The sequence below is a fragment of the Sciurus carolinensis genome, chromosome 17 (genome assembly GCF_902686445.1).
Source record: "Sciurus carolinensis chromosome 17, mSciCar1.2, whole genome shotgun sequence".
Lineage (NCBI taxonomy): Eukaryota > Metazoa > Chordata > Mammalia > Rodentia > Sciuridae > Sciurus > Sciurus carolinensis.
This window is the reverse complement of record NC_062229.1, coordinates 13,563,134-13,589,845: the sequence shown is the minus strand read 5'-3', so window position 1 is coordinate 13,589,845 and position 26,712 is coordinate 13,563,134. Positions and strand designations below refer to the sequence as shown.

Here is a 26,712-nt window from a genome sequence, read left to right as displayed (position 1 = left end):
CAGTTCACACCTTCCTGATGTCAAGTTCAAGCGTCAGGATTGTGTTGAAGCGGTGGGAACAGGAAAACCTGAAGCAGCCCTCTGGCTCCCAGGGTGGGTCACGGGTGTGGGGGGGCCATGGGAGGCACAGACCCTGCTCTGCCAGAAAGTGGGCACAGACTGGGTGGGGCAGCCCCTGTGGGCAAGGGCCCAGCAGAACCTGCTGGGCAGGTGTGCTGGCCCAGGCAAGTCTTAGGCAGGCAGGCTGCAGCAGGATCAGGGAGACTGAGGGTGAAACCTCACTGCCTGGTGGGTGGGAGTGGGGATGGGGTGGGGTGGTTGGTGGTGATGTCCCAGACTGACAGGGCCTGAACCCTGATCCTTCCTAATCTGCCTGCAGGGATACAGAGGCAATCAATGCTGACCTGTACTAATGTAATGGAGTTTCCATAGTATGCCCAATCTCAATGAAAACTCTTCATCTTCTGCAACAGGTCTGGGATGGGCACTGTGATTACCTTCATTTTACAGACGAAGCCAAGACAGAGGGGGCCTCACCTGCATGGGGTTCTAGATCACAAAGTGGCTGAGCCTGGCTCCAGACTCTGAGCCAGTAACCTTTCCACATCCAGATAGAGGGACAGACAGGATCCTTGCCTTCTTGAAACTGAGTCTCTAGGGCTGACACACACAGAGATGAACAAATGAACAGTGATTGTAGATATGCCAACTGCCATTTGAGAATGGGGTGGGGGCAGATTAGGGAAGGGCTCTCTGAGGAGATGTCAGCTGGGAAGAGCTAGCGGAAGGACACTCCAGGCAGATCCAGCCTCGATTTCAAAGGGTTTGAAGTGCCTGAGGAACAGGAAGGCCAGTGGGGCTGAAGCAGAGTGAGTGAGGCGGCTGGGATGTACAGAGAGGACAAGTAAAGACTTGTGGGCTCTGGGGAGGACATGGTAGTTTAGCGACATAGGGAGCCATGAGAGGATTTAGAGCAGGGCAGAGACCAATCCGAATATTAAGAACTGTGGCTTCGTGGTGGAGCCGACATTAGGGATGAAAGCACCGTTTCTCCAGGGGACTCCTGACATCTGCCCGATACGCCGCAGCCGGAGTCCCCAGGCTCCCAATCCGTGGGAAAGAGGCACACAGGGAGGAGGCGGGAGTGGAGGGTGCTAAGCCCACGGCCGGAAGAGCACTACTCTGCCCCACAAGGAGGTGAGATTGCCGCCTGGGAGGTGTGAAGGGGCCACCTCCCCACCCTGGGGCGCTGTTTCCCCTTTGCAGAAGGAGGTCTTTTATCTAGCACCTACTCGGTGCCAGGAGAGGCCCGCAGCGGCGTTGGGGGATCTTCGGCTCTCATTTCAGAGGGTCACGAGCCCTAGGCTAGTTTTTAGGGCGGCTGGAACTGGTTACGGAAGGGTTAACGCCCCCTCCCCCAGGGATCCCATTGGCTGCGCTACCCCCGCGCATGTCTTTGATTGGTCTGAGCAAGTAGGCGCAGTTCTGCCTACTCGGGAACCGCGGGGGCGGAAGCCGCCAGGATTCCCAAGGGGACACATCGGGGCGCGACCTGCGAGGATTCCTAAAGGGTTATATGGGGGACCTGGACTGGGGGTCCTCATGATTCCTTCCACAGGGACACTGATCGACCCATGCCCATCGACTTCTGTCTCATCTCTCCTGGGCTATCTTCACCCTACCTGTCGCCAACAGTGCCTGTAGAGACCGGGCAAAGGGCACTTCCCATTGCGTGGCCAAGCCCAGCCCCCCTCCCGGCTGTGGTCTCCGGTCTGAGTTGGGGAGCTGGACCCTCCAGGAAACTCCGGGAACTGAGTGGGGTGATTGGTGTATGGCCAGCAGAGACTGGCAGGCTGGAGGAGTTGCGTCCTGGGAGAGGCGTGGGAGAACGACACAGCGACGGAGAGAGACATCCAGAGACAGAAAGAAACAGAGACTGTGAGAGAACCGAGGGGAGACACACAGAGAAGTGAGGGAAACGTTCACTCATTCACACTCCTTCAGTAGGTACTTACTGGCTGTGTCTCCACAGTACCTAAGACGGATTCAAATCCCTGCCCCCGTGGGTTGACAGGCCAGCAGTCTTGTGGGGACACAGCCCAGAACACAACATATGAGTAAATCACCTCTTCAGGAGCGATAAGAATGGGAGAGATCGGGTGGGGGGATGCTGGAACCAGGAGGCGGGACGAGTCAGACCCTCCTATCTGGGGACAGGGAAGTTCCCATTTGAATCCTGTCTACGTCAGCCCCTCCCCCCACTCACCCCCAGCGGGGAATCGGAGGGAAATGGGGAGGGGCCTCTGCTTGGGAGCAGTGGGGACCTATCCGCAACAGCGAGAGGACACAAGTTGCCGCCGCCCCTGCTCAAGACCCCTGCTAATCTGCGCTGCCCGGTCCTTCATTGACGAGGAGTCCTTGGGGTTCAACACAGGAGACTCAGTTGGAAGGTGGGTGGAAAGTGAGGAATGGTCAGTGCTCAGGCTCAGGAGGCCCCCTTTGCTGCGAGTGGGGGAAAGCCGTTTAAGCTGTGGCCGGCGGCGCTGAAGAAACCCCCTATTCCCGCGGCTCCAGGTTCTCTCACCGCGACGGAGCGTCCCTGGGAGCGCAGCCCAGCCCCCGAGGGGGAAGTCGAGGGCTCGCCGGTGCCAGTCGCCGCCGGGACGCTCTCCGGTGCCGCGGCGGGTGGCACAGGCTGGCAGCCACGGGCTGAGTGCCCAGGTCCCAAGGGAGGGGGCAACAGCCTGCAATCGCAGTCCCTCCCCGCCTCGGGCCCGCCCCCTAGCCTGCCAGCTTCACTCCCGCCCCCGGAGCTGCACATTCGGCTCTAGGCAGCGCGACTGCCAGGAGCGCACCACCTGGGCACAAGAGTGAGTATTCAGCATTGGACTCGTGGAGGAACCGGGCTCCGCATGGCCTGGAAGGGGTCTCCTTGATCACTCCCGGGGCCTGGAAACGCACAGGGCTCCTTGTTGGGGTTTTCTGATCCTTTTCCCGAGGCTTCTAGGGAGCGGAAGCCGACGACTCTCGGGCTAGGTGCGGGGTCCGAGTTGGGGCTGGGGTCTCTTGAAAACCCTCGCCCTCTCCCTTTCCTGGCCAGACAACTGCAAGTTCCGCTATATCAGTCCTGGTCGATCGAGGGGGTTGGTGCAGAGGCTGTGTTCCTCTGCTAGCTGTAGAAGACAGACAATGCGTAACCGGAGTCTCTGTATTTGGAGCCTCCCCGCCCCTAGGGTGACTGAATCAGTAACTCCCTATAGGTCTGCATTGGCGGGTGGTTCCCAGTGTTCGACTGAAGATGGCTGGGATGCACTCATCCCTGGCGGTGTGCAAAAAATTCTGTTCCCCAGGCCTTGGCTTCCTTATCTGTTAAGTGGGAGCCACAAGACAGTGAAACCATTTCTGTGTGACTGTACTTGTGTGAGAGAGTGAAAACCTCTGTGTTTGCGTCCATGAGAATTATTTCTTTTGAGCCTCAGTTTCCTCATCTGGAAATTGGGACTTGGGGTAGAATTGTCAAGAGGATTAAAGTGCATACTCACAGGTGTGAACTATTATTTTGATTTAATGACATGCGTGTCTCCCTGCAAGAGCCTGTCTATGCTCAGGATTCTGACCGCTGCCCTTGAACTCTGCCTCCGACAAATGAGTGGGTAGGGTTGGCTTTCTCACAGTTGGTCCCCCCACCCCACCCCAGGAAAAAGCTTTGTGTGTAGCAAGGCTTGTGGACTGTGGGGCTCTGGGCCACAGACTGGGTGTGGGTGGATGGAGGTTGTGAAATTGTGGCCTGTTCTACAGTGTGAGAACCTGTCTTCATGTGATTGAATTTTGTGTCCTGCTTATCTCTGCCTTTGTCACTAAGTTAATGTCTGAATGTATTTTCACTTTTTCTTCTGTTTGGTGGTGCAAGACTGTTTTTGCCCTTTTCTGTGAACATGTGTGCACACGAATTCCTGTCACTGTGTTTGTGTGTCTCTTTCTGTGAGTCTCTTGTGTTTTGGGGTTTTCCTGCAGTTATGATTGAATATGCCTCTGGATATTCCTGCTTGTGTGTTATTAGTGTTCCTTTTGTAGAGGACTGTGCGTCACCCTGACCTCTCCTGATAGTGTGCGTGTGTGTTTCTCCATTGACACTCCCCTCCCATTCTGGGAAGAGTAGTGGGTTGGGGTTAGGGCCCCTTTCCCGGGCCTCCTAGACCTTGTCTGTTCCTGCCTTGCTGGTCGTGGGACAGTACTCAGGGAGAACAGCTGGACTGACACTGCCCTGTCTTCTTCGTAGCCTTGGGCGGCAGCCCATGGAGTCGGGGTTGCTACGACCAGCGCCGGTGAGCGAGGTCATTGTGCTGCATTACAATTACAACGGCAAGCTACGCGGTGCGCGCTACCAGCCGGCGCAGGATTGCGTGCAGACGCTGTTGTGTGCTTGGCGGTATGCGCATTTATTGTGCTCGAGAACTTGGCGGTGTTGTTGGTGCTCGGACGCCATCCGCGCTTCCATGCGCCCATGTTCCTGCTCCTGGGCAGCCTCACGTTGTCTGACATGCTAGCAGGTGCTGCCTACGCCATTAACATTCTACTGTCCGGACCACTCACGCTGCGATTGTCACCTGCGCTCTGGTTCGCTCGTGAGGGAGGCGTCTTCGTGGCGCTCGCCGCGTCGGTGCTGAGCCTCCTGGCCATTGCACTTGAGCGCCATCTCACCATGGCGCGCCGGGGACCCGCGCCTGCTGCCAGTCGAGGGCGCACGCTGGCAATGGCCGTCGCAGCTTGGAGCGTGTCGCTGCTCCTTGGGTTACTGCCCGCACTCGGTTGGAACTGTCTGGGTCGCCTGGAGGCTTGCTCCACTGTCCTGCCGCTCTACGCCAAGGCGTACGTGCTCTTCTGCGTGCTCGCCTTCCTGGGCATCCTGGCGGCCATCTGTGCACTCTATGCACGCATCTACTGCCAGGTACGAGCCAATGCACGGCGACTGCGAGCACGACCAGGGGCTAGTAGGGGCACCTCGACCCGCTCGCGCCGCACACCGCGATCGCTGGCGCTGCTGCGCACGCTCAGCGTGGTACTCCTGGCCTTCGTGGTGTGTTGGGGCCCTCTCTTTCTGCTGCTGTTGCTAGACGTGGCCTGCCCGGCCCGCGCCTGCCCTGTGCTCCTACAGGCGGACCCCTTCCTGGGCTTGGCCATGGCCAACTCGCTTCTGAACCCCATCATCTACACACTCACCAACCGTGACCTGCGTCATGCGCTCCTGCGCCTTGTCTGCTGCGGCCGCCGTCCTTGCAGCGGAGGCCCCGGCAGCGCCCAGCGATCCGGAAGCGCACCTGGAGCTTCGGGCGGCCTGCGCCGCTGTCTACCCCAGGGCCTGGACCACAGCTCCAGCCGCTCTGAGCGCTCGTCGCCCCAGCGAGATGGACTGGACACCAGTGGCTCCACGGGTAGCCCCAGCGCGCCCACAGCTCCTCGGACTCTGGTACCCGAACCGGTAGCAGACTGACGCCATCAACCTGTCATTGCCTATCCCAAGAGCTGTTTTACAGACTTTCTCTCTTTTAAAAGAGAAATTTGTAGGAAACACAGCCAAAGATGGTGGAGACAGAAGAGACAAAAAGGGAAGATGTATTTATTAAGCCTAAACTCCCCAACAAGGAAGAGACAAAAATTCTTACCCTCCTGGAACTGACGTTCTGGTGTGGGCACGGACAATAACACAGTGATGTAATAATAATGGAGATAATTCCAGTGACAGTACAGGAATGGGATGGGATGGTGTAGAGGTGGTGACATGTATTGGTCAAAGACCCTGAGGCTGGGATGTGCCCACGTGTCCTAGGAAAAGCAAGGATCTACGTGTGGGTAGAGTAGCAAATAGCGGGAGAGAATGGGAGGAGACAAGAACAGGAAGATGACCCAGCAGAATGTGGAAGACCCTGTGGATCCTGGGTTTTTGTTCGAGGTTCATCAGGAAGGGTTCTAAGCAGAGGAGGGACTTGCCCTGATTCAGATGTTCGCAGGCACCTTATGGCCAGTGCAGAGGGCAAAAGTGGAAGGCAGAAGCAGGTGAAGGGACAGCACTGACCCAGAGGAGTAATAAGGAAGAACCCCACTATGCTCACACAAGGTGTATTCTAGATAGATTTTGGAGGCAGCAGACAGAATTCCTGAAAATGGGCGTGAGAATGAGGGAAAGAAAGCTCTCAGGAGCAACTCCAAGAGCAGGGCACCCCAAAATTTGATTCTGGGAGAGAGCCAAATCCTGACAGCAAAATTTCTTTGAGTGTGGTGTCAGATCTTTCATAAGAAATATAATTGTAATAAAATAATAAGAGTGATTACAGTTTATAATGCTTGGCTAGTCCCCTCCACTGGGATACCTGGGAATCACTTATTTTTTCACCCTACTGTAGCCTGGTAAAGTAGCTGTCCTTTTCCCCATTGACAGATAAAGAAACTCCAAGCAGTGAGCACCTCGCCCCAGTGTCCTGACCAGGATACTAGCCCAGGCTGTCTGGATCCAGGCAGGAGGAGGTCAACCCCCATTATCTGGCCCCCTGGAGGGCTCTGGCTAGATCAGGCCGACACGCCCCCGCCCCAGGGTGGACATTCTTGCCTGGGGGAGATACCAGGCCCCGTTTGGTCCATAAAAGGCTCCAGGCGCGCAGGCCACGACCCGGCAAGTCCCCAGGCACATTCCTGACACTGCACTGAGGGGCTGGCACCGGGGGTTGGGAGGGGGCGTCTGGCTTGGGGTTTAGATTGCGGCGCGCCACCTTGCGGGAGACCTGGGAACTGCAAGCAGCTTCAGAAATCAGTGGTGTAGTCGCTGACCCAGTCTTGAGGCACATTTCTGCCAAGCATGCTCAGGCTGCCTCTGCACGCCACATGCGTGTAAAACCAACATGTTTCCAGGAACACGAGTACACCCCAAACCGAGGTCGCCATCCTAGGGCGCTCCCAGAACTCCCACCTTCCTGGCTTCTCTAATCTTCCAGAAGAATCCAAGGCCTCCTTGGACACCCCACCCTGTTCTCTTGTTTGGTGGTATGATGGTAGCAGAGTTATACAATAAAAAAACAAAAGGAAAACCAAAAAAAATACATTAAAAAAGCACCCACCTCCCCTTCTGGGTTACCATCACTGCTGATCACTATTGGGATTCCTGGGGAAATTTCAGAGCTATTCTATGGATAAATGAACTGAAATGTAAACATCTTTTCTCTATCAACACTAATTTATCCCTCTTCTGCATCTTGCTTTGTTCATTTAATAGCATATCTTGGAAATGGCTGCACACTCAACGTTTCATTTAACTATGTGTTTGGAGATAAGGTCTTGCTATGTGCCTGGGTTGGCCCTGAACTCCTGGGATCTAGCAACCCTCGAACCTTAACCTCCCTAGTGTTGGAACTACAAGCTCTCATTGCTGCACCCATGATCCACACATTGTATACTGTCTTGCTGTCTCAGTCTGCTTGAACTGCCATAACAAACTGGATGACTTAAATAACAGACATTTATTTCTTTCAGTTCTGGAAGTTAGGAAGTTCAGGATCAGGGTGCTAGCATGGTTGAATTCTGGTGAGATCTCTCTGGTTTGCAAATCACTGCCTCCTCACCATGTCTTCACATGGAAGAGGACAGCCAGATCTCTCTTCACAAGATTTCTCCTTAGAAGGGCACCAATCCACTAGGTACAGTGGCACAAAAACTGTAATCCCAGCTATTTGGGAGGCTGAGGCAGAAGGATTATAATCTGAGGCCAGTCTGAGTAATTTAGCAAGACCTTGTCTCCAAAAAACAAAAAAAAGCAAACAAACAACAACAAAAAGGCCAATAATCTAAGCCCATTATAGGGGAGGGTCCCCATCCTCTTGACCTCATCAAAACCAAATTACCTTTCAAAAGTCCCAATCTCAAAATATCAAAATATCATCCCATTGGGTCAGCACATGAATGGGCCAGAGGGTGCTTAATTCAGTCAATGGTACTTACATCCATACAGTAAATGACTTCTTTTAACTGGCTGCGTACTAATTCTCAGCATGGATGTGCCATCACCTATGAAGCCCACTGTTCTACTCACATAGGGGTTGAGTCCAATCCTGATACATCATGCTGCCAATGTTTATGTACATAATCCTGTACTTGTGGACAAATGTCTACTGTTGGTTCACAGGGCCTGAAGGTTTGGTTTTTTGGGCAATAATAAGATATCCTGGTGAATGTGCCAGGAGCTTGCTGGTTCCAACTTTTTGCCACTCGGTGCATTCTCTAGGGCTCCTCCTCTGTATATGTCAGTAACTACGGCTTCACACAAGGAGTGTGCAGTGGGGTGGGTGGGAGGCAGGACTCCACCCTAGACACTGGGTAGTTTAATTCCAGGCCCAAGAGACACAAATTTTTAGTCCCCCGCATTCACCCGGAAGCTCCAGGAACCTTTCTCTCTCTCTCTCTTTTTTTAATATAGCATCTCTTATTCCATCTAGCCTTTCCTTTTATTATTCGTTTAGATGGACTCTTTAAATTTAACTACATTTGTTTACAAGTTAACTTTATAGTTATAGGGCTGAGGATTTAGTTCTGAGGTAGCCCCATAAATGGCAAATCAGAATCCCTTACCATAAAAAAAAAAAAAAAAAAAAAAAAATCAACCGTTATATTATTGGGCTTTAGTATTCTCAGTTAGTCCTCTCGATAACCCAGCAGATAGGTGCTATTATTATTATCCTTTTATAGAGAGGAAACTGAAGCAGAGATGTTAAGTAATAGGCCCACCGGCACCGAGCTATGGAAAGGCAGATCGAGAGTGGACGACAAAAACCCAACAAGGTGGATAATTCTAGCGGGATCCTGAGGCTGCTGGGCAGTCAGGTGTGTGCTGTGTGGAGTGAAAAGGAGAAGAGCAGGTGGTGGAATCGCCCTGGGACGAAAGTGGATGGATGGAAGGGGCAACACGAAGTGGGCTTGAGTCAGGCCAGCTTAGCTCTAGGCCCGGCTCCTCCAGGACCAGCACCTGCGGGAAGGGCGGGGAATCGCCTCTCCTTCCCCGCCGCGCCCTTTCCGCCCTCTCCCCGCCCCTCCTTCCCCGGCATCTGGAGGCTGCCCCCCACCCGACGGCCGCTGTGGAGTGATTCCAGGCCACTGTGTCCTGGAACCAAGGTCCCCCGACAGCTGGTCCCATACTGAGAAGTTAAGCTGGAGTCGCCACCGACCAGGCCTCGGACCCTCGGGCTTCCGGGAAGCGCTGCGCGTGGGTGGCACCACTGTGTCCAGAGCCACCGCCTGGCCTTGGGTATCCCTATTCCGAGAACACCTGCGGAGGCGGACACCGAGGAGTAAGGTAAGAGCCCGCGGCGGCAGCGGGGAGGGGTGTCCACAGAGAGGGTGGGGGCGCACCGGGCCTCGAACCCGGGCTCTGACTCCCGGCACGCGGGTGGGTGCCAGTCTCTCCGAGGTCTCCCGGCCCGCCGCGTCGCAATGGCTGGCGCTGTGGTCGCCGCTCTGGGGCCGCGCAGCTTGGCGACAGCGGGCGGGGCGGGGGGGGGTGGGGAGGGGCCCCCTCCTGTCCCCGCCGCCCGAGGCAGGGGCCGCGGGGGACTTTTATTGTGACACGGCGTGCGCCCGGCTCTGCTTAGTCATGGTGACCTGCGCGCGCTCCGCGCCTCCCCCCGGCGCGCAGCGATGGAGGCGCCCGGGCCCGGGCGACGGAGGCGGAGCCCGAGCGCGGCCATGGCGGGGTGAGTGAGGCGGGCCTGGGCTCTGGCTGAGGCCACCGTGGGCCGCACACGCCCCTGCGGTCGTGCCGGGGAATCGGGGGAACCCAGCGCCGCCGCCCAGGGCGCTCCCGAGTTCCCGCAGCCCCGCGCAGGTCAGGAGGGCGCGGCCCGGATCTGATCGTTTTGTGGACAGCGCGACTCTCAGAGTGGTCAGCGAGCCACTGAAACCGGCAAGAGGCTCAGGGGGCGCCTCCTGGCGGAGGTCTGGGGATCCCGGGGCGGTTAGGGGGCTGGATCTGCGTTTTGGGGTTGGCAGCCGAAGAGGCTGCGGCGGGGTCACTTCCTCTTGTCTCCAGGCCTCGGTGGCTGGGCTCAGGCGGGGCATGCGCAATCCCCCACTTGTCGCTTAGTTGAGGAAAGTGTCCAGCGCCCCAGAGATCACCGTTGACCGACTGGCCAAAGATTGAGAGGCAAGCCCGGGGCCTTGGCACGGAAAGGGGCCGAGAGGCGCCCTGGGCCCGGTGGATTAGGGCGCCCTGGCAGACACAGTGGAGTGGGCAGCCAGCCAGCCAGCCACCCGCTTACAGACTCCTGAGCAGTGCCAGGCCCGGGGCGGGACGCACAGAACCGTGTGGGGGGTGGGAGGACAAGGCTGACCTGCAGGAGTCCTCTGCCCTCTGAACCGCTGGGGCAGAGGGACGTCCATCCCTCGACAAACCAGCAAAGGAAAGCTTTTCATTTCCTGACACGTGCTGTGAAGGAAATAAAACGGCGAGGTGGTGCCTGTGGGCCGAGCCCCAGAAAGATGAGATCCAGAACCTAGGGATCCTCTTGCAGATTCTACCCGTCCCCAACCCCCTTTCAAAACACAACTCTTTCCCTGACTGTAGTCTTGAGGAGTCTCCACGAATCCCGGTCTCTCCTGCAGTTTCTTGATTCTCCAGGCTGTTATTCTGCCCTGGGCCTTTGCTTCCCTTTCTTCCTCCTGGAACCTCTCCCTCCTTTTTCTATGCACATTCTTGTCTCAGCTCAGCCTCACCTTCTCAGAGAGGCCTGGACATAGTCACAGTGCTGTTGTAATTTTCTTCCTAACCCTGATTTTCTGCTCAGATCTTGCTTATTTTACTTATGGTCCTTCCCTCCCCAAATGTCAACTCCAGGAAGGTGAAGGTTTGTCTGTCTTGTTCAGCACTGTGTTCCAGTGCTCAGAATAGTGCCTGGTACAGAGTTTGCACTCCATAAATGTTGGTGAGGTGATTGAAGGAAATGCTCCAGGACCAGGAGGGCCACCTGCTGCTGGAGCAGAGAGGGTGAAGGGAAGAGGTGTGCAGGGCAGACTGCGTGGGGTCTTGCTGGCCCATCGAGGAGTCTGGTTTTACACAGGAAGTGTTGGAGGATGAGTCGGGGAAGGAACTGATCTAGCTTGTTTTTAGAGGGGCCCTTGCACCCTAGTAGGTCTGAGGAAGTTAGCAGTGCAATGGACCCTGCTTCACCCAGTTACTGGCTAGGAGGGCCTGGCAGGTGCTGGCCCAGCCCAACCTGCCCCCCAGCTGCTGTACTCTCCCTCCTCAGGCCCCTGACTGCCAGCGGTGGTATTTCCCCTTGTCACCTGGAACCCCATGCAGCCAGAACCTGGGCCTAGCGGGGCTGGGGCCTGCAGCCGATTCCTGCCCCTGTGGTCGCAGTTTGCCCCAAGGGGGCAGGGGACGCGGTGATGTATGCTTCCACTGAGTGCAAGGCTGAGGTGACACCTTCTCAGCATGGCAACCGCACCTTCAGCTACACGCTGGAGGATCACACCAAACAGGCCTTCGGCATCATGAAGAACTGCGGCTCAGCCAGCAGCTCTGCGATGTCACGCTGCAGGTCAAGTACAAGGACATACCAGCCGCCCAGTTCATGGCCCAACAAGGTGGTGCTGGCCTCGTCCAGCCCTGTCTTCAAGGCATGTTCACCAAGGGCTGCTGGGAGCAGGGCATGGAGGTGGTTGTCCCATCGAGGGCATCCACCCGCAGGTCATGGAGCGCCTCATGAGTTCGCCTACACGGCCTCCATCTCCATGGGTGAGAAGTGTGTCCTCCACGTCATGAACGGAGCTGTCATGTACCAGATTGACAGTGTGGTCCGCGCCTGCAGCGACTTCCTGGTGCAGCAGCTGGACCCCAGCAACGCCATTGGCATTGCCAACTTCGCCGAGCAGATTGGCTGTGCTGAGCTGCACCAGCGTGCCCGGGAGTACATCTACATGCACTTTGGGGAGGTGAGCAAGGAGGGGGCTGGGGGACAGTTTTCATGAGAAGGACCAGGATGGATGGGTGGTCATCACCATCCTGCCTCGAGATGTGAAGGGTCAAGGTGTTGGGGAACTTCCTGGCAGTGTTTAAGTTCCTCCTTTAGTGGTTGGGACCAACTGAGACCTGGAGCAAATCTAAGTTCTGAGGTTTTTTTTTTTTTTTTTTTTTTTTTGGTATCAGAAATTGAACCCAAGGGTGCTTAACCACTGAGCCACATCTCCAGCCCTTTTTAATGTTTTATTTAGAGACAGGGTTTCCCTGAGTTGCTTAGGGCCTTGCTAAGTTGCTGAGACTGGTTTTGAACTCACGATCCTCCTGCCTCAGCCTTCCAAGCCACTGGAATTTCAGGTGTTCACCACCACGCCCAGTGGTTCTGAGCTCTTAGTGCACACATCTGGGAAGACCCTGGTGAACAGCTGAGGGAGATACAGTGAGTCTTTGTGGGCCTCTAGGTTTCCTGATTTCTCTGGGGTCAGAGGTGGGGACAGAGGGTGATGACTATGACAGGCTGAGCAGGCGGTCAGCAAATATTTATTGAAAACCTGTGACAGGCTGCAGACTGCAAGTTTGACCCTTAGCTACGTTTTCTGGGTCCACACAATGTTGTCTTTACAATTTTTGGTTTCATTTTCATTTTTCAGTGCAGGAAGTTGTCAAGTAAAAATAATAGGAGAATTCTTTTTTTAAAAAAATCACAATCAGGAGTCCTCATTCCTGGGCAGCAATAAGTAGAGGTTTTACCCAGGAGACGATAATACATATTGAGCAACTCTAGTGTGAAAATCCCAAACCAGAAATGCTTCAAAATCTAAAATGTTTTGGGCACTGACATAATGCCACAAGTGGAAAATTCCATACCTGACCTCATACCCTGGTTCCCAGAACACAGGTATATTAAACACTGTGTAAAAATCCTTCAGGCCATGTGTATGAGGTGTATGTATTAATTTTATTATTTTTCTTAATTATTTTTGCAGTGCTAGGGATCAAATCCAGGGCTCATGCATGACCTGCACTACATCCTCAGCCTTTTATTTTATTTTATTTTTTACCCCGGGGAAGGGTTGAACCCAGGGGTGCTTTACCACTGAACCGCATCCCCAGTCTTTTTATTTATTATTTTGAGACAGGCTCTCACTAAATGTCCCAGGCTGGCCTTTAATTTGCCATTCTCCTGCCTCAGCTTCTGGAGTCCCTGGAATTACAGGCATGTGCCACCATGCCTGGCATTCAGTGCAAGAAGTACTTATTGAACCCTTACTAGTTGGAAGCTGGCCCCTGTTCTAAGTGATTTACGTCCCTTAAATCATTAAGTCATCTTCTGAGGAAGTACCAACCTTCTATGCCCCAGGCTATAAGCCTTAAGAAGTCCTGTGTTTTGAGGTGCTTCCTGGGACTAACTGGGGTAGATGCTACCCTGGTCCCTGTTCCTCTCCTTCAGGGTTGAATGTTCTCCACTCCTATGTGAGTTGGGGTTGACTAGATGCCTTGAGGAGCTCCTGCATTAGGCCTAAGGCTTGTGGTTTCTGTGACCATGGGTGTGGCAAGTAGGTCCTTCCACTAGCTTGCCCCATTTTCTTCTTGGGATTGCTTGGGCTTAGGATGCCTATACCAAAATTGTTTATATAGACAGGTGCCTGACAGGAAATATTTGTCTGAGCCCACCTCCCTGTGTCCCCTAGGAGCAGCCCTGCTATGATGCATTTATTAATACAGTCTCCATTCTACAGTGGAAGAAAATCAAGGCCTTGGGCATTCAGAGATTTTCCCAGGATCCCATAGAAAATGGTGGGGCTGACATTGCAACTTAGGCTGACTACTTTAGAACCTTTACATTCCCCCCCCCCTACTCTATATTGCTATTTTCTATTTTTAGTCAATCTGCCCTTTTGAAAAATGCAATTTTATTAAAAAAAAAAAAAGGAGCATGTTTTTAAAAACATTTTTTTTAGTGTTGATGGACCTTTATTTTATCTACTTATTTTTATGCGGTGCTGAGAATGGAACCCAGTGCCTCATACATGCTACTGGAGCCTCTCCCACCCAGCCCAGTAACATGTTTTTATAGTTCAAAAAGCAAATGATACAAAAAAAGTATGTTGTGTCTTTGCCCTTTTGTCTTTTTGCCACATAGTATTAACTCATCTATTCATTTCACTCATCTGAAGTACATCTCCGGGCTGGGGGTAGGTAGAGTGCTTTCTTAGAAGGCCCTGGGTTCCACCCCCAGCACCAGGGTTAGGGAGGTGGGGCGGCCGGGAGGCATGAGAGTTTGGTCTTTGCACATTTACCAGAATGTGTACTACATGGCTGGCACGTAATATTAATTCATTTAATTCTCATAATGTATGAAGCGCCTGCTATTTGAAACCCCGTTTTACGGATGAAAAACGACCTGTCCGAGGGGTATGATACACTTGTTCAAGGTCATTGAGAACCTCGTTGGCGGTATCACAGCTAGTGCTTGGAGATGAACTTTGTGGGCGGGGGGAATGGATACACGTGAGAATCAGCCTGTCACACTAGCGCCCTCTGCAGGTGGCCAAGCAAGAGGAGTTCTTCAACCTGTCCCACTGCCAGCTGGTGACTCTGATCAGCCGGGACGATCTGAACGTGCGCTGCGAGTCTGAGGTCTTCCATGCCTGCATCAACTGGGTCAAATACGACTGTGAGCAGCGGCGTTTCTACGTGCAGGCGCTGCTACGTGCAGTGCGCTGCCACTCGCTCACGCCTCACTTCCTGCAAATGCAGTTGCAAAAGTGCGAGATCCTGCAGTCGGACTCGCGCTGTAAGGACTACCTGGTCAAGATCTTCCAGGAGCTCACGCTGCACAAACCCACGCAGGTGATGCCCTGCCGGGCCCCCAAGGTCGGCAGGCTCATCTACACGGCCGGTGGCTACTTCCGACAATCCCTCAGCTACCTGGAGGCCTACAACCCCAGCAACGGCACTTGGCTGAGGCTGGCCGACCTACAGGTTCCACGGAGTGGCCTGGCAGGTTGCGTGGTGGGTGGGCTGCTGTACGCCGTGGGCGGCCGAAACAATTCCCCAGATGGCAACACTGACTCCAACGCTCTGGACTGCTACAATCCCATGACCAACCAGTGGTCGCCCTGTGCTCCCATGAGCGTGCCTCGCAACCGTATCGGGGTCGGGGTCATCGATGGGCACATCTATGCAGTTGGAGGCTCCCACGGCTGCATTCACCACAACAGTGTGGAGAGGTAAGTGACAGGGCCTGGAGGCTGGGCTCCCCGGTCCCACTCCTGATGGTCCCATTGGGATCCAGGAATTCTGAGATGGGCCCCCACTCTTTCCCCCTGTCTTGGGGAAGTAGAAGCCTCCACGTGAAGCCAAACTCATGGGAGACTTAGAGTTAGTGACCTTGGTCGTTGTGTCTAGGTCTGGAACTGCTGACTGGATTGTCACAAACCCATATGGCTCCTTGGGCAGACTGGGAAAAAATTCTATTACTTTGAAATTGTTTTATATGCTAATTATGTTAAAACGTAACAAGTGGTGTGGGGATGGAGCTCATGGTCTCATGGTAGAGCACTTGCTTAGCAGTGTAAGGCCTGGGTTTCTGCCCCTAGCACCCAACGGAAAACAAACAAGGAAAACAAACAAAAAACAAAAACAAAGCAGACGCCTTGCTGACAGAGTATCCCAGAATTCTGGAGTTGGTGGGTTTGGAGCCATACTGGAAAATGGGAATTTTTAAAATGTGGCCCAGAGGCTTCTAATGTATGTGGTCTACAAATAGGATGGGATGTTGTGTCACCCTCGGCAGGCCACTTTCAAGAAAGAGAGGGACACTATTAATAACTCCAGGAACACAGGTATGAACTAAAAGTGCCCCTGACAGCCAGACGTGTGGTCACCCCATCTCTGATCACCATGCTTTGAGGAAGACCACCCCAGAGTATTCTCGTTGTTAGAATTGGGGTTCTGGAATTGAATACCAGCTCTGCTGCTCCTCAGTGACCCTGGATGTGCCATCTCACCTTTCCAAGCTGCCATCTCATCTCATCATCTATGAAGTGAGGGACAATAATGGGATCTCCTATTCACCAGGCTGGCGGGGATGTGGTGAAGTCACATTTTTCCTCTGGAAAAATGGAGCTGCTGATCCCTCCTCTGGAGAATGGTTGTGAGGACTAACGAGGTCCAGTGTATAAAGAGCTAGAAGAGTGTGGGGCCCATGGGGCCCAGTGGCACCCACGTGTAATCTGAGCAACTCAGGAAGCCGAGGCAGGAGGATTGCAAGTTCAAGACCAGCCTGGGCTACTAGCCAAGACCCTGCCTCCAAATAAGAAATAAAAAGCTCTGGGAATGTAGCTCAGTGGTGAAGTGCTGCTGGATTCAATCCGTAGTACACATGGGAAAAAATAAAGTATGGGGCCCATTGTAAGTGTGCCAGGAAGGTCAGCTGTGATTACTGTTGTCACCATCTTTATTATGCCCTTTGCAGGTATGAGCCCGAGCGGGATGAGTGGCACTTGGTGTCCCCAATGCTGACCCGGAGGATCGGGGTGGGCGTGGCTGTTCTCAATCGCCTGCTCTATGCTGTTGGGGGCTTTGATGGGACGAACCGCCTTAATTCAGCCGAGTGTTACTACCCGGAGAGGAACGAGTGGAGAATGATCACCCCCATGAACACCATCCGAAGTGGGGCAGGTGGGCGGGGGCAATGGGGTGGGGAGCATCCAGGAACACCCCCAATTCTGGGGTAAAACTCCACCAGACCTGGGTGAGGCCTCCTGTTTCAACCCTCAAACCTGTGGTGCATGTTCAAGAACTAGAATCTTCCAGACTCCAAAATTCCTGCTCCCGGCTTTGTTTCTGAGGGGTCCCTGGGAGAGAGGGAAGATGGTAGCTGGGGTCCCCAAGGCCAGGTCCCAGAGTGACCTTCTCTGCATGGTGTGATTTAGGAGTCTGCGTCTTGCACAACTGTATCTATGCCGCTGGGGGCTACGATGGTCAGGACCAGCTTAACAGTGTGGAGCGTTTCGATGTGGAGAAAGAAACATGGACTTTTGTAGCCCCCATGAAGCATCGTCGAAGTGCCCTGGGGATTACTGTGCACCAGGGGAGAATCTACGTCCTCGGTGAGGCCCTGGGGACTGGGTGGAATAGTCCAGACTGTCCCCCTCTTTTTGATGCTGGGGATCAAACCCAGGTCTTGAGCTCCACCCCGAACCCTGCTCCATTGTTGGGGGACAGGTGGCTGCTTTTGCTGTGATCTGCATAGGAATGCTCTTCATAGTTGCTTCTTCTTTGTGCCTGCCCTCCCCGCCCGCTGGCATGAGTAGTGACTGTCCCCTCCACTCTCCCTACAGGAGGCTATGATGGTCACACGTTCCTGGACAGTGTGGAATGCTACGACCCAGAAAAAGACACCTGGAGTGAGGTGACTCGAATGACATCGGGCCGGAGCGGGGTGGGCGTAGCTGTCACCATGGAACCCTGCCGGAAACAGATCGACCAGCAGAACTGCACCTGTTGAAGCACTTTTGTTACTTGGGGGAGAAAAGAAAGCATTGTATTTGTACCCAACAACAGACAAAGAAGAGGTGACAGCAGATACTCCTCCTCCAGGAAGGGAGGCTGGATGCCTCCATGTCCAAATGACCACTCACAAGCAGACCAGAGTGGGACCCACAGCCTCTCCCTGTAGCCCCAGGAGTGTCCAAGACAGACCTCTTGGGAGGGGTGTAGGAAGGACACGCTCCCAGGAGAGGTCCCACAGCCACTTGGGAGGGACTAGGACACCACCAGCTGCCACCTCCCTTTGAGGTGAAAGCAAGTGCCAGCTCAGACTGGCTTTCGTTTCCTGCATCTTTGCAGTTGGTTCCCAGAGACCTCTAAGGGGTCAGGTGAGGCCTCAGGGGCTGAGGCCCCAGGAAGTATCCCCAGGGATGGGCCTGTACATAAAAGCCACTGAGTGTCTCTGCCCTGGACAGTCATTTTGTTGATAAGTAACCCTGTAACTTTCCAATGAGAATAAAGAACAAACTAACTAGTGTCTTCCACCCGGGCTCTCGCTGAAAGGGCTTCTCCTGAAATGCACTTAAAAGTCTTCAACTTAAGGTTTGTATTTGAAACCAGTTTGTAATCTCTACTCACCACATTTTGCCCTTTCTCTCCCAGGCAACCACATAATTGTCTCTGAGTTTCAGCTGCTTTGGAAGCCAATGACCTAACTCCTTGACACATCTTCCAGGATGCCCTGAGGTTCATTTCATACCTGAGTACAGTTTTTATTTATTTTTATTTTTTGGTGCTAGAGATTGAACTCAAGGGTGCTCTACCACTGAGCTACATCCCCAGCCCTCCATTTTTATTTTTTTTATTTTGAAGATAGGGTCTCACTAAGTTGCCCAGGCTGTCTTGAACTAGGATCCCCTTGCCTCAGCCTTCCAAGAGCTGGAACAACATGAGCGTGCCACCATCCCCAGACAATTCACCTTTAAAGATCTCTAATATACCGGCTAAGTTTGGAGAAAATCTATCTAGCCATTTTTCTGAAATTTCACTTGAGTGACTGAGTATTAAAAGGACAAAACCCGGGTGTGGTAGCGTCCGCCTGTAATCTCAAGTACTCAGGGTTGAGGCAGGGGAATCACAAATTCAAGGCAGCCTGGGCAATTCAGCAAGATCTGGGTGTGACTCATTGGTTGCACACTTGCCTGCCATGTGCTTGGCCTGGCGTTCTATCCCCAGCACCACATAAATAAATAAAATTCTTCATGGAAATAGATTCGAATGTTGCAGAGAAAGCTGAAATCTTACTCTCTCTACATTCCACCCCCACCTTTTTTTTTTTTTTGCCATGCTGGGGGGTTGAACCCAGGGCCTTGTGCTTGATAGGCAAGCACTCTACCATCTGAGCTATCTCCCCAGCCCCTCCATTCCAACCCTTTTAAAAAAAAATTCTTTAGCTGTAGATGGACACAATACTTTATTTTATTTACTTTTATGTGGTGCTGAGGATCCAACCCAGTACCTCACCCATGCTGGGCAAGCGCTCTACCACTGAGCCACAACCGCGGGCCCATTACAACCCTTTTAATCTTAAGAAACAAAACTTAGCAGTCATGTTCCACGTGCTACATTCCACATAGAAAGTTCAGTGTAAAGTTGCCCATGGTCTGCAGCTTGCTTTTTCTCTCTCAGTGAGACTTCTAGATTTACCTGTGCTTGGGATGGAGCCTGGCCTTGCAGGAGCCAGACAGGCACTCCATCCATCCCCCTCCACCCCCAGGCCACACCACCTTCCTGTCAACAGGACACCATGTTCTGATTTATTTATCTCTTTACTATGGACAATGGTTGAGGTTGTTTCCATTTTCTTCCAAAGCTGAAATGCTCCTTGGGCAGGTGTCTTTAGGCACCATCTATTTCTCAGGGTGGATGCTAGAGGTGGCACTTACTAGATGGTAGGGCAGGCACAGTTTCACCAGCACTATCAGAGCCCTCTCCCAGGGGTTGTGACATATTCTTTTCTTTTTAATTCACTTTTAACATTTTTTAAAAATTTTTATTTTTTAAACATTTTTCAAAAACATGTATTTTTAGTTGGAGGTGGACATGATACCACTAAGCCACAACCCCAGCCTATGACATCATATTCTTAGGACAGGGTTCAGCTCCAGTTCCTACTGTTTCTATTTATAAATTTATCACATTTACATACTGTTCACCCTGTGCCTGCCTGCTTGCTTGCTTGTTTGCTTGCTTTTTCTTTTTTTTTTAAAGATGGATCTGACCATGTTGCCCAGCTAGCCCGGAACTCGGCTCAAGTAATCCCCTTGCCTCAGCCTCCTGAGTAGCTGGGACTGAAGGCATACACCACCAAGCCTGGTCTTCTTTTGTGTGATTTTTTTTTTTTTTTTTTTTTTTGGTACTGGGGATTTAACTCAGGGGCCCACTACTGAGCTACATACTTCCCCAATCTTTTTTGTTTTGTTTTGAGATAGGGTCTTGCTGAGTTGCTGAGGCTGGCCTCAAACTTGCAATCCTCCTGCCTCGGCCTCCTGAGTCACTAGGATTACAGGTGTGTGCCACCATACCCAGCAGGACTTTTGATTCTTGCCGTTTTCTGCAACTTCCTATCTACTTAAGTTATTGCCTCCTGCCAATAAATTAATTCCTTTTTTTTTAATCAAAGTTAACAGTTTTGTTTGTTTGTTTGTTTGTTTTTAGTTGTTATTCATTCTGTTAGGACCAAGTATCCTGACTAGTATAGTCATCAAGACATTTTTTTTTTTTACAAAATATTTTTTTCAAATATGTTTAAATTTTATTTTTACATTGTTTTAACATCCTTTTAGAATTTTTTGGTATATATGGTATGAAGTAGGAATTTGATTTTTTTTTCCCTATAGCTAGCAAATTGCTGCCCAACTATTTATTTCTCAAACCGTTTCTTGGATCTTTAACCATAGTTTCAAAATGTTATCCCTACCATATAACGAATCCCCATGTATGTATGGGACTCTTCTGTTTTGACCATTCTGTTTTATTGATATAAAGTCCACTTTGCATCAAATCCATTATTATAGTCACTACTGATTTGTAGCATCTCTTAATGTCAGATAGACAAAGTCCCCCTTTTCAAGTAACCTGGGATTTTATTGCTTATTTATTCCTCACTATTAAGAATGAAATTCCATGGGGAAAAAAACTGGGGAAGGGGTTGCTGGGGATGGAACTCAGGACTTCATACATGCAAGTACTCTACCACTTTATATATATATACTTTATATATGTAATTTTATATATATATATATATATATATATATATATATATATATAATTTTATTTTATTTTATTTTTTTGGTGCTGGGGATTGAATCCAGGGCCTTGTGCATATGAGGTGAGCATTCTACCAACTGAGCTACATCCCCAGTCCAAAACTATATTTTTATAATATTAAGCTTCTTTATTCATGAACATAGTATATTTCTCTATTTAAAGAACATTTTGATGTCTCAAGAAAACTTTATAATTTCCCCCAAAAGGGTTTGCACAGGGGCTTATAAAGGGGCATTTCATAGGTCTTATCACTATTATCAATGGGATCTTAGTGGTGCTGTGTGGAATCTCCGTGAGCTGAAATAAACCTCTTTATAAGTTGATCATCTCACATATTTGTTATAGTTTAAATTTGAGATTCATCTGTGATGAATCTGTAAAATGGGTATAATAGTATCTAGCACCTGAAACACAGTAAAGCATATAATTGTGTTAGTTAGCTCTCCATCACGATAACAAATACTCAAGATAATCAGCTGATAAAGAGAAAAGGTTTATTGTGGCTCACAGTTTGAGAATTTCCAGTCCATGATTGGTTGCCTCTCCTGCTTTTGGGCCTGTGGCGTGGCAGTACATCATGGCATCAGTGGATGGCAGAGCAAAACCATTCACCTCATGACCAGAAAATGAAACAAAGAGAAAGAGACCGGGCCCTTAATTGCCCCATGATTCCCTACAAGGCATACCCCCAGGGACCTGAGGACCTGCCACTAGACTCCACTTCTTAAGGCTCACTATCTCCCAAAAGTGCCACTCTGGGAATTCAAGCTCTTAATACATGGACCTTTGGGTCCACTTAAGCTCCAAACTACAGCAATAATAAATGAAGTATTATTGATTTGGAATGCTGAAAGTACTGGAAATCTGCAACATCTGGGTGGATTACCAAGGTCATTAGGTTAGAATGCTCATGATGATCTTTAATGACATCACCACACTTCGTTATCTAAAAGTCCTCACTGGCTGTCATTACCTGTGAAACGTGGGTGTCTCTGTCAGCCACGCCTGTCTTCTATGAGGGTTTGTAGCTCAGGAAGGACCCCCTCTGCTGAGCGAGGAAGTGTTGTCCAAAAGGAGCGCAGCACCCTCTTGTGGGTATCTGGGTGAAGGCAAAGTTGGAAAAGGAACAAAACAGAAAGATCTCTGGGGTGTAGAATACTTTGGCTAGTTGCTACTTTTTAAAATTAACTTTCTTTGAAACTCATAAGCACTTTGTATTTCTTACAAATCAAATACAAGTGCAAAGGCATCCAAGAAGCTTCCTATTTGAAGGACTGGTCCTCATGCAAGTCCCAGCTCCATATCCACCATTGATTATAACTTTAATTTTATTATGCCAATTTTTTTTTTTCATTGTGGGGGGGATCAAACCAGGGCCCTGCTCATGCTAGGAAAATGCTGTAACAGTGAGCTACACACCCGGCCTTTTCATTTTGAGACAGGGTCTTACTAAACTACCCAAGCTTCTCTTGAACTTGTGATCCTCCTGCCTCAACCTCCTGAGTAATAAATCGTATGTATGTGCCACTCCACAGGCAAACCTTTTCTCTTTATAAGTTAATTGCTTTGTGTATTTCACTTTAGCAAATGAAGTTGCCAGTACAGGCCTCAGGAGAGTCTACAGCTCCTAGTTTCTTTCTTTCTTTCTTTTTTTCTTTCTTTTCTTTTTTTTCTTTTTTTTTTTTTTTTTTTTTTTTTTTGGTACTGGGGCACTCAACCGCTGAGCCACATCCCCAGCCCTATTTTGTATTTTATTTAGAGACAGGGTCTCACTGAATTGCTTAGCACCTCACTGTTGCTGAGGCTGGCTTTGAACTCGAGATCTTCCTGCCTCAGCCTCCTGAGCCACTGGGATTACAGGTGTGTCCCACCACACCCAGCCACAGCTTCTACTTTGCCCTCCTAGAATGTCTGTGCAACCATGTGAAGAGGCTTGGTCTAGTCAGTGGGAGAACAGGAGGCCATGCAGAGAGAGAGGCCCAACCAGCAGTCCATGCCAGCACCAGCCCGCCTCTCATTGACCTCCCTGCCAATTATGAATGGACCCAGATAATACCACCAGGAGCAGAGTAATTATCTGGGCTTACAATAAATCACCAACCCACAGAATCATGAGCAAATATAGTATAATTGTTTTAAGCCTCTGGAAAAAATGCTGTAGGTTATTGGAACCTGGAATAAAATGCTATAGCTTACAGGGGACGAAGAGGATGGTTAGCGGTCCCAGGGTGCAGTTGAATAGGAGCAATAACTTCTAGCATTCTGTAGCACAGGAGGGTCACTATGGTTGGCAACAATTAATTGTATATTTGAAAGTAACCAATGTTGTCAATACAAAGAGGATAAATGTTTGAGATGGTGCATATGCCAGTTACCCTGAACTGATCTTTATATACTGTATACATTTATTTAAATATCACACTGTAGCCCATAATATATACAATTATGTGTCAATTAAAAATAAAAATATTTTAAATTACGTATAGTTGAAGTGTATAACTGAATGATTTGATATACACTGTGCATATTCACAATTAAGCCAACTAATGCTCCACCCCTCACCTAATTTTCCTTCCTTCTCACTCTTTCCTGTTTTCATTCTCTCTCCCTCCCTTTCCTTTCCTTTTTTCCTTTTTCTTTGTCCCTTCCTTTCTCTCTCCTCCCTCCTACTCTCCCGCTCCTCCTTCTTTCTTCTCTCCCCTCCCTTCCTGCATTCCTTCCACCCTCCCTTCCTTTCCTTAAGATCTACCCTGTGACTGAGTATGGTGGCAACTCAGGAGGCCGAGGTAGGAGAATCTCAAGTACAAGGCCAGCCTCGGTGACCTAGCAAGAACTTCAGCAGCTTTGGGAGACCATATCTCAAAAGAAAAAATAAAAGAGCGCCCAGTGGGAAAGCATCCTTGGGTTCAATTTCCAGTACCTCCCACCAAGAAAAGATCTTCTCTGAAGCAAATTTCAATATAGAATACTGTAACTATATTGTTGTCCATGAGATCTCCAGAATGGGGTTATCTTTTGTCCGCCTTGATTGTCCCCCATCTCTCCATTTCCCCACCCCCATCTCTTTTTCTATACTTATTCTATCTTGTTATTATCTTCACACTTGTTTTGCACTGCTAAGGATGCAACCCAGGGCATTGTGCATGCTAGGCAAGTGCTGTACCACTGAGCTACATCCCGGCCCTGAGTTGACAAATTCTTGGTCACAATGGTAGTAGAATAAATGTGCAGCACTGAATGGGAACTGACCAAGTCATCCAGATATTTCTGCAAGGGTATGGATTTTGCCAGCTGTGTGGAAGAGTAGCTATTCAACCTTTTAGGATTTCAGTTCAACACAAGGAAGCCTCCCCCCCTCCCCATCTTTTTTCTTTTCTTTTCTCTTCTCTTCTCTTCTCTTCTCTTCTCTTCTCTTCTCTCTCTCTCTCTCTCTTTTTCTTTCTTTCTTTCTTTCATTTTTGGAACCAGGAATTGAACCAAGGGGCCTTTAGCCAATGAGCTACATCCCCAGCCCTTTTTTAAAAAAATAGTTTTTTAGTTGTCAGTGGACCTTTATTTTACATATATGCGGTGCTGAGAATCAAACCCGATGTCGCATGCTAGGCAAGCTCTCTACCCCAGCCCCCTCAGCCCTTTTAAAAAATTAAAAAAAAAAATTTAAATATATTTTTTAGTTGTTGATGGACTTTTATTTATTTATGTATTTATTTTATGTAATGTTGTTGTGAATCAAACCCAGTGCCTTACATGTTCTAGGCAAGCACTCTACCTCTGAGCTACAACCCCAGCTCCCCTGCCCTTTTTATTTTTTATTTTGAGGCAGGGTCTTACTAAGTTGCTGAGGCTGGCCTTAAACTTGCAATTCTCCTGTGTCAGCCTCTCGGGTTGCTGAGATTACAGGGCTGAGCCCCATAGGAACATACCCTGCCACAAGGAAGCCCTGTTTTGTTTTGTTTTTTTTTTAATTTTAGATGGACGCAATACCTGTATTTATTTATTCTTATGTGGTGCTGAGAATCAAACCCAGTACCTCACACATGCTAGGCAAGGGCTCTACCACTGAGCCACAACCTCAGCCCAAGGAAGCCCTTTTGATCACCCTCTAACATTACCATCAGATCTCTTGGGACTTTGTAGAACAAAGTTATACCTCTTCCAGGTGACAGCCCTGCACATATTCAATTACTCAATAAGTACCTGCTGATGATGTCAGGAACTGTGTGAAGCACCTGATAAATATATTTAAAGCAGCTGTACATCTTTCTTGTGGTTTCTATTTTAAAAGAAACGGTTACAGTTCCTTAAACGATTTCTCATGGGACATGGTAAGTTCCTTTATCAGTTAGTTTCACCTCTAACTGTAAGGAGTGAGCTGTCTTCTCTTCCCCTTTCCCCAAGGCGCAAGACAGGGGAGAACTGGAGGGGCTTGTTATATCAGTGGGGAATCACCTAAGCCCTTGCAGGGATCTGCCTCGAATTGGATGGAGAAGAGGGGTTTCTCTCAGAAATAAAGGGGATGATGGACCCTTTTGGGGTGTGGGGAGAACCAAGACAGGTAGCCCTCAGCAAACCAGGGGACAAGGCTAGGTCCTACTCCGGAAAAAGGAACAATGTGGAGATCTGAAGAAGAGGGAATCATTCCTGGGGTCCCCTGAGCAAGGAACAAGATATGGGGGTATCCCCAATAAGATGGGATGATGGCCTGGTCTCCTGTAGGCAGGAAGAACAGTGCTGGGGCCAGTAACCAGGGCTGACAGTAGGATCCCCACCCGAAGAGCGGATGACGTCAGGATCTCCCCTACCCCCAAGGCCACGGGAACAACCCTGGGGTCACTTTCAGAATAAAGAGAGGACACTAAGTATTCCCCTAAGGCAGGGGGCACTGATGCCAGGATTCTTTCCCGAAAGGAGGACGGCGCCAGGGTCTGCCTAACAAAGTAGAACGATGGGGTCCTTCTCAAAAAGGAAGTGATGGCAGGATCAGTTCAATAGTCTGGGGGCCCATCACACCTGCTGCGGTCGGAGCAACTCCGTAGGGTTTCTGCTCTAGTACTCTGGTTCTAAAGGTGAGGCGGTCGCTCCCTTATTGTCTTCTCTCACTGTTAAGGACAACCATGCCAGCCAATCGTAGTGCAGGAGAACCCGCGCATCTCGCGTGCCTCTCACTGTTCTGCGCGTGCGCCACTTCCCGATGCTGCTGTCAGCTCCCCAGCATCACTTGGGGGGCACTCGAGGCCTTGCGCGCCCAGCCTACCGCCTCGGACTGTCTATGACCCATTTATTATAATAGTTACTACTTGATTGGGCTGTTTTAAAAGTGATAAATTAAAAAAACAAAACAAAACAAACAAACAAACAAACAAACAAACAAACAAACAAACAAAAAAAAAAACAGTGCCTAACAGCGAGGGAAACTGAAGTACAGAGTAGGTAAGCAATAGGCACAGTCATTAACTTTGCAGAGTTGAAACCAGAAAGCTGAATCTAGAATCAGTGTGCTTATCTACCAAGCTTTTGCACCTTCCAGATAAGAGATAGGGGGTTGCTCGGTGCGAGGGCGCGCGCCTGTAGTCCCAGCTGCTCTGGAGGCTGAGGCAAGAGGGGTTCAAAACCAGCCTCAGCAATTTAGTGAGGGCTTGAGCAACTAGATCCTCCTGCTTGTGTAGCTGGGATTACAGGCATGTGCCATGGCACCTGGTGACACTATCTTTTCTATGCACATATTGTTTGTTTTGTTTGTGTGGGTTTTTGTTTTTGTTTTTGAACCCGGGGGGCGGGGCTTAACCACTGAGCCACATCCCCAGCTTTCTTTATTTTTATTTTATGAGAAGATCTTGCTTAGTTGCTTAGGGTCTTGCTAAGTTGCTAAGTTTGAACTTGTGATCCTCCTG

At 50.3% G+C, this 26,712-nt stretch overlaps 2 protein-coding genes across 2 annotated transcripts; both read left to right on the top strand.

The window, feature by feature from the left end:
• Window positions 1-786: 786 nt before the first annotated feature.
• S1pr5 (sphingosine-1-phosphate receptor 5) lies at window positions 787-7,186 on the top strand. Its single transcript, XM_047531037.1, is given in 4 exon segments — window positions 787-869; window positions 1,057-1,197; window positions 4,280-4,389; window positions 4,392-7,186. Coding segments are annotated over 2 exon segments (1,194 nt in total). The 5' UTR covers window positions 787-869; window positions 1,057-1,197; window positions 4,280-4,295; the 3' UTR covers window positions 5,492-7,186.
• Window positions 7,187-9,737: 2,551 nt separating this feature from the next.
• On the top strand, window positions 9,738-18,024 carry Keap1 (kelch like ECH associated protein 1). Its single transcript, XM_047531036.1, is given in 9 exon segments — window positions 9,738-11,395; window positions 11,398-11,530; window positions 11,533-11,699; window positions 11,702-11,738; window positions 11,741-11,970; window positions 14,543-15,228; window positions 16,476-16,681; window positions 16,936-17,112; window positions 17,344-18,024. Coding segments are annotated over 9 exon segments (1,869 nt in total). The 5' UTR covers window positions 9,738-11,329; the 3' UTR covers window positions 17,511-18,024.
• Window positions 18,025-26,712: the final 8,688 nt, after the last annotated feature.